We start from the raw sequence: 7,001 nt of genomic DNA on the forward strand, positions 1-7,001 counted from the left end.
AGAGTTACGTTTTCTCGCATTTAAGAGGGGAAAGCTCTAGTGACCAGAGAATTAAGAAATGCTTAGACTAGCCACATCCGGTCCTGTTCTACAACTCTGTTCAGCGATGAGAAAGAAGCACACAGAGGGTATCACATGCCATCTGCCTGAGCAGCATTCAGGCTGGCTGGCATGTACGTTTGCCTCCTGTATGTGGTTGATTTGACCTACTAGACCGAGCACAGGAATAGGAAAAGAGGCAGAAACACTGTCACTTGGGACATTTAAGTGGAGACTGGACCAAAGGCTAGAGAACATACACTGAGAGAGAATCCTGCACTGGCTGATGGGTGGCTGAGACCCAGTGGGTTTTTGCATCACTGCGCTGCCCTGCCAGCAGAAACAACCAGATTGATAACCATCAGCAACCTATTATCCTATTGATCCTAGGGGAAAGCACATGAAACCCAATAATCTTTTGAAATGGAGCTGGTACAGTGAATAACAATCTGCATCACAGTATTTAGCCTCGCTCCAACTTGGCAGCAAGCAGGGAAGGAATTCGGCACCCAAAAGGGTTGGCTTAGCACAGGCAAAGAGATTTGCACAAACCAGTCCAGAGCAGCTACCTGGCTGCCAGGAGGCTCCCTCAGAAATCCTTCCATTTGGTTGGCTTCCTTTGACCTCGTTGCTACGCAACAGCATATGCCTTTCCAGCAAGCTTCAGCTTCTCAAAGGCAGAGCCCCGTCCTCCCCGCCTTGGGCCCCCACCTCCCCAAATGTGAAATGAATCAAGCAGCTCTGGAGGAGAAATGATCTCTGTCTCGCAAGGAGGTTTTTAAATAGATCTGCTGTGGTATAAAGACTGGCTTCATGAGGGCATCCACCCCTGCCTTGTTACAACCGGAATGAGCCTTTTACAATGAAGAAGGGAGGGGAGGAGGGAGAAGCAGGGAACTAATTGCTCCATTTCATGAAATAAACAAATCTATATAATTAAAATGACTATGAATGGGAGTCGTTCAGGGCCTCTGGCTTTTCTACTGTGTATCCCATTCCCTGTGCTACCCAACTGCAGCATCTTAGACAAAGGTGCCGGCTATTCCATCCAGTGCTCGCCACCTCCCATTCATTTTTGCACTCTAGGCTGCCCAGTACTTGGATTCTTCCGAACCATGTTGGTAGAGGCGAGCAGCAGTCCCACTCAGAGGCTTAGCATTAAAGGAGGGAGCAGCAGCCTAGCGTGCCAAGCACAGAAGACTGATGTCCAAGCACTGGCCCATCTCTAGGGTGTATTGCCCCCTGCACGGGAGCTCACACTTATTAGACAACCGACTCTCTGAAGAGACCACCCCAAAGTGTCCCAAAACATAGTGAGTACAATTCTGCGCCATCTTTTTTAGATCGTCACCTCAGATAGGCACCTGGTTTTAGCTGGTCCCTTAAAGCAGGATTCACCATGTACATGACAGGAGGGAATCCAAGCTCAGGTGCTGTCCTCACTTACTGATCCACCAGATATAAGCTTCCTCAGTCAACCTCCCGTCATGGTCACAACTTGGCTCCAATTCACTGGATTGCTCCAACGCCCCCCTTTGAGAACCAAATGAGGTGTCTCATACTCTATCTTTAGTCCATCAGCTTTGTCCTCACTGCACAGTAACAAGGATTGGACTGCCGGGGGCTGCATCTGGCCCTTGGGGTGCACATAGCGTGCCCCTAACTGAACAGAATTGGTTTATTTCACGAAGAAGACAACAACGAGCTCCTCTGAGGTCTCAGAAGCTACCGTTGCACTGAATTGTACACGGACAAAAGCCAGGTGGGGGTAGAGCTCCTATGGTTAAAACAAAGTCCTAGGAGTCAGGACATCTGGGGTCATTTCCTGGCTCTGCCACAAAACCTGCTGTGTGTCTCTGTTTCCTCACGTGTAGAATCCTTACCTGCCTCAAAAAGGTGACAGTGAAGCAAAATTCACTAACGGTTGCAAAGTGCTTTGCAATTATTGGATGAAAGGTGCTACCTAAGTGCAAAGTATTATTTACTCCTCCCTCAACCTGTTTTGTCTCATGCTTAGAGGTGCCCACAGCTTCAGTGGAAGTTACAGGTGCTCTGCACCTCAGCAAACCATGCCCTGCCGGGTTACGGTATAATTACAGATTCTGACCCTTCCTACCAACAGTTGGCTAACCACCAAATTTCGACATGCTTTGTAACTTCTTTCCTTCTCTTTCTCTGTTCCAGGGCTCGGCTCCCATTCTGGTAGTCATGGTGATCTTACTGAACATTGGCGTCGCCATTTTGTTTATTAACTTTTTCATCTAACTCAAGACTGTCTTGTTTGCAAAAATAAGAGTTACGTGTATGAACGGGGGGAAAAAACCAAACAAAAACAAATCAAAAAAAGGGAAAGATCATAACTTGAACTGTCCTATGACAACTTCCAAGTCTTTTCACAGAACAACAACAAATGATTGAGTCTCACTCACAGTTTGCCTTTTTTTCCTGGGTAATGTTTTTTGGATTTTAGCCAAAATTCTTCGCTTGTACAACACTATGCTGTGTGGCATGGCAGAATGCTAACAACTCTCTGACCCTCCCAGCACCAGAAAGGATGAGACAGGATCCCAGCAAAATAAGAGTCAGTTATTTTTTCCCCTCCAAAGTAAACAAACAACAAAAAATGCAAAATGGAGGTAAGAGGGTGGGCAGATGGAACAGGGCACGAAGGGGGGTGAATGAGTCTCTGGTGTAAACACTCAACCTCAGTGTTGTGAAGTTAATGGGGGGGGAATCCCCTTTCACCCATCCCCCTCTAACACCCCCCCCCCCCACCACAAAAAAAAACCCTCATATTTTTCTTCCCCTCTCTGCTACCAGAAAAAAAAAGCAGGAATGAGGAGGAGAAAAGGAGGTGCTCGGGGAGGGGAAGAGACCCCCCCTGAGTACAGAGGATAGAGGATGAAGGGAAAGTGGCCTGTTTTTGCTTCAGAATTTTTTAAAACTGTAACAATCAGCATTTTGCTCAGTTCTGATATGGTGGTGGGGGGATTACAAGGTGTAAATATCATACCTGCTGCCACCCTCCCGTCCTCACTCAGCCAGAGCAAAACCACCCAAAGCCACCCTCTTTCCGTTCAAAGCTGATTTCTCCTAGCTACAAATCTGCCCTTCCCTCACCCCATATATTGCCTGGTGGTTTATTACGGCCCAACTCCCCCATACACACACATCAGGAGCGGTGATACTAACACAATCACCAGCTATCCCATCCTGAACTGTAACCACACCTACACAACCACACCAGCGCTTACAGAGAATGCAAGGAAGCTGTCTGGTGGGAGATTCAATTCTGATCCAGCAAAGGACATCTGGGGAGGCGCATTGCAACAGCTGCAGGAGCGGAGGAACGCGGCTGGGTATGCCTGTTACATCTTGCCATGGACCGCTTCAGACATCATGCTTGGGCTCTGAGCATGTAGTATTTTTGCACTTTGTATGCAGGATGTATATTCCAGCTTCCGACATGTCCCTGTAAAAAAACGTCATTGGCAACAGCAGCCTTTAAGGATGTATTCTTTTCTATACGTCACTTAATTTTGTTCATTTTAACATCTTTGTAATGGAAGTGGCCTACTGAGGTGCCTTCCAGTCCTACCCTTCTATGATTCTATGCCTGCCTTGATTTTTTTCCCCATTCCTCCCTCCCCCGCCCCGATAATACACCTTCATTAAAGATGCAGTACCCCAGTCCTGATCTTTTATGGTCGCATTGACAAAAGCATGGTTTTAGCTCAGTTGCTTGGAAATTCCTGACGTCCTGTTGCATTCCAAAACCAATGCAACTGTTTTCCCTGCCTACCTCCATCCCCAAAACCACATGCAGTCTGTCCTTGCCTGCTACGTCAGCTGTGCACTTCAAACGGTTAACTGCCTCTCTTTGATACAGTATATATCGGAACCCTCTCTGACCCACAATTATACCTACTGCAAGGCCATTGGATAAAGCGGGTGGGGGAGTCATGAGGGTCAGATATGGCCCAAATACAATCCTAGATTTTATCTGTGACCAAATCCGTCTCATCGTTTTCCATACAGAGTGTTGGACACAACCTGACTTGTGGACTTGGCTTTGCTTTGCTTACATTTTAGCTGTTTCTCTGCTACCTTTTCAGCAGATTTCTTTATTACACTGCACTGGATTGCTATATTTTTAACCAGAAATAAACTCAAGATTAGCGCATGTGCCAGTTAAATTCAGTTCTTTTTCTTAAACTGCCACGCTCATTCCGTCTTGCCATTTTCTTTCCTTTTTTTGTTTGTTTGTTTTCCTTTCTGGGTAGAGGGTGTGGGATGGAAGGAAGGAATGGCAGATAATGCAAACCTAGTAACCTTTCTGATCATTTTGTTTCCAGGGGAACAGTCCATCTTTTTTGTCCATCTTCATTTTTTCCCCCCACTCATCTTTTTTAATATTGAATGGTTGCTGCAGACCTTAAGTGAACCAAATAACGACATAATGTAATTGCAGCCCTAGGAAATCATACATGCTGCGATATGTGTTTTGTAATTCTGTTTGCAACTCTTTGTAAAGATTCTAGAGAACTTTTTTTGTACATTCCAGTAAGTGCATGACCCACAGATACCTACAGAAGCAGGTGACATATTTAAATGCAAACACAGTACAATATTTAGATATGTATAAAACAGCACAAAAATGCATATCATTATCAAATAAAAGTACTAGTGGTTTCATGCCTAGGTTTCTCACACTGGTGACTGACTAGTTATTACTGCTTTTCTTTCAGACCTCCAAGGAATCAATATATGGCTACCCCAAATTCAACCTAAGTCCGTTTGTCTTTCATCTCTTGGTTTCTCCCTTTGAAGCACCTGGCATTGGCCACTGTTGGAAGACAGGACGCTGAGCTAGATGGACCATTGGTCTGACCTACTATAGCTGTTCTTATGTTCTAGTTTCTATGGGACTAAAAATTCAGTCAAAGAGTAAGATTCAGTGGGTCTGAAAGACATCTGAAGATTAATATTAATTGATTCCCAAACAATGTGATTAAAAATAATGATCCCTTGATTAATCGAGGTGAGTTGAGCAATTTGTCTTAGCTCTGTGCTTTCACATCCACCCAGAGTCAAAAATAGTATTGACAAGTAGCCCAAAGAGATAAACAACTCATTGTACTCTCTCTACCACATAAGTACTGTGTTCATGGCTCTCTCTCTCTTCGGCATGTCTAAGACACGCATCACCATAGTATCTAGACACCACATCCATATATACTCTCTCTCCATGTTTTATATGTATACTCACATGCATAGCTAGACAGATGCATGCAAGCAGCTGTGTGATTCTGAAGACAATTGACTTTGCTTTTCAGTCTTAGGGATCTTCTCATTTTCCTAAGGAGGAAGTGGCAGCTATTTAAAACCAATCCAACCTCATGTCCTGAGCCTGCCCCCAAGCTGCAGGAATGGACCAAGCTCCCCACCCACATCCCCCACCCAGATGCACGTGGTTTCCTTGCTGGACTCCAGAAAGGCTACCTTCATATCTCACCCTGGACCACCAGTGGATCATTGTGAAGTCAAGACTTTCAGGGAAGAGTAAGAAAGAAGGATACAAAAATCCCCCGGATTGGCTTAGCTCTAGTTCATCTGGCTGTTCTTTTTCCTCAAGGAACCACCTGGATTGACAAGGTCCCTTGGAACGTGCAGTAACATCCCATGGCTCATTTCACACAGCCCTATTACATGGAGTCACCCACTCAAACCACTGACAATTGCACGCTGTTGAAACAAACTTTTCATTTGTTTTCTTGCCAAGGTCCCTTTCTCTACATGCTAATCAGTTACCATGCTGATACAGCTGAAGAAATTGGATGTGGTTAGACTGAGTTGCAGGAGGGGAAAAAAAAAAAGGCTTAATACAAGTGTGTAGTTTAAGTAACTGAGGGCCTGATTTTCAGAGATGCTGAGCTCCTGCAGCTCCCAATTATTGCCGCTGGAGTGGCGGATGCATCGGCACTTCTGAAAATCAGGTCCTCGCTGAATTGCAGGAACAGTGTTTAGTCTATTACTATTGTTTTTCCTCTCTGACCTACACTGTATAGCTCTCTGGCAAATCCTGCCCCACACTGAAGGCAATGCTGTGCGTGGGACCAACAGGGATAGCTCAATGGTTTGAGCATTGGCCTGCTAAACCCAGAGTTGTGAGTTCAATCCCTGAGGGGGCCATTTAGGGATCTAGGGCAAAAAGCTGTCTGGGGATTGGTCCTGCTTTGAGCAGGGGGTTGGATTAGATGACCTCCTGAGGTCCCTTCCAACCCTGATATTCTATGTGGTGCGCATTAGAGACATGCACTGTGGATCGGAGATCCATAACGTGCATCAGAGGAGAGAGTGGTTCCCTTCACTCGTAACCTGGTCTCAAACCTCACGATTCCTTAGAGAGTTGCTTTTTCCTTCATACTTTATTCCTCTTCATATGAATCCACTTCAGGTTCCAACAACACAGGTAGTGACCATTCTGGTATTTAACTTTAGTGTCGACATCAGCTCATTTTTCCAGGGTATGGATAATTGTGTAATTACCACACTGACCTAGGATAACTACCGTGGGCCAGTGAATCCTATGGTTATCAGAGGGTGTCCAAAGGTCCAAATACAGAATACGCATAGGAGCATTCGTGCCTCATAGGAATAGAGCCTTACCCATCCCCCACCCTTTATGACTTCTTAGAGCTCGCTTTGCATGGCGGAAGGTGGTGGTGGTGGTTTTTTGTCCTTGAGGGTGTAAAGGTACCCAAATGCTTGGCTGCTGCTGAATGCTATTAGTACAACCAGGTATAGTGCACCTGCCGTGCAGCAGAAGGTAAATGGCCCGGCCTATCCTGGCATTGGTGGGTCGTAGGGCCATTTTCATACAGGATAGTGGCACAGCCTGTGAAGTAATGGAGCAGTTTGGATTTTGGCAGCCCCAAGGAGGGTTGGTTCCATGTGTGTTG

General features: G+C 45.7%; 1 protein-coding gene across 1 annotated transcript in view; it reads left to right on the top strand.

Annotated features, from left to right (window-relative positions):
- The window catches only part of JPH3 (junctophilin 3), a 115,203-nt gene extending 110,452 nt beyond the window's left edge, over positions 1-4,751 (top strand). Inside the window, exon 5 of the mRNA XM_005292243.4 lies at positions 2,224-4,751. Coding sequence (XP_005292300.2) covers positions 2,224-2,304 — 81 coding nt within the window. The 3' untranslated portion in view covers positions 2,305-4,751. The remainder of the gene's footprint in view (positions 1-2,223) is intronic.
- The last annotated feature ends 2,250 nt before the right edge of the window (positions 4,752-7,001 follow it).

Source organism: Chrysemys picta, chromosome 14 (genome assembly GCF_011386835.1).
Source record: "Chrysemys picta bellii isolate R12L10 chromosome 14, ASM1138683v2, whole genome shotgun sequence".
NCBI lineage: Eukaryota > Metazoa > Chordata > Testudines > Emydidae > Chrysemys > Chrysemys picta.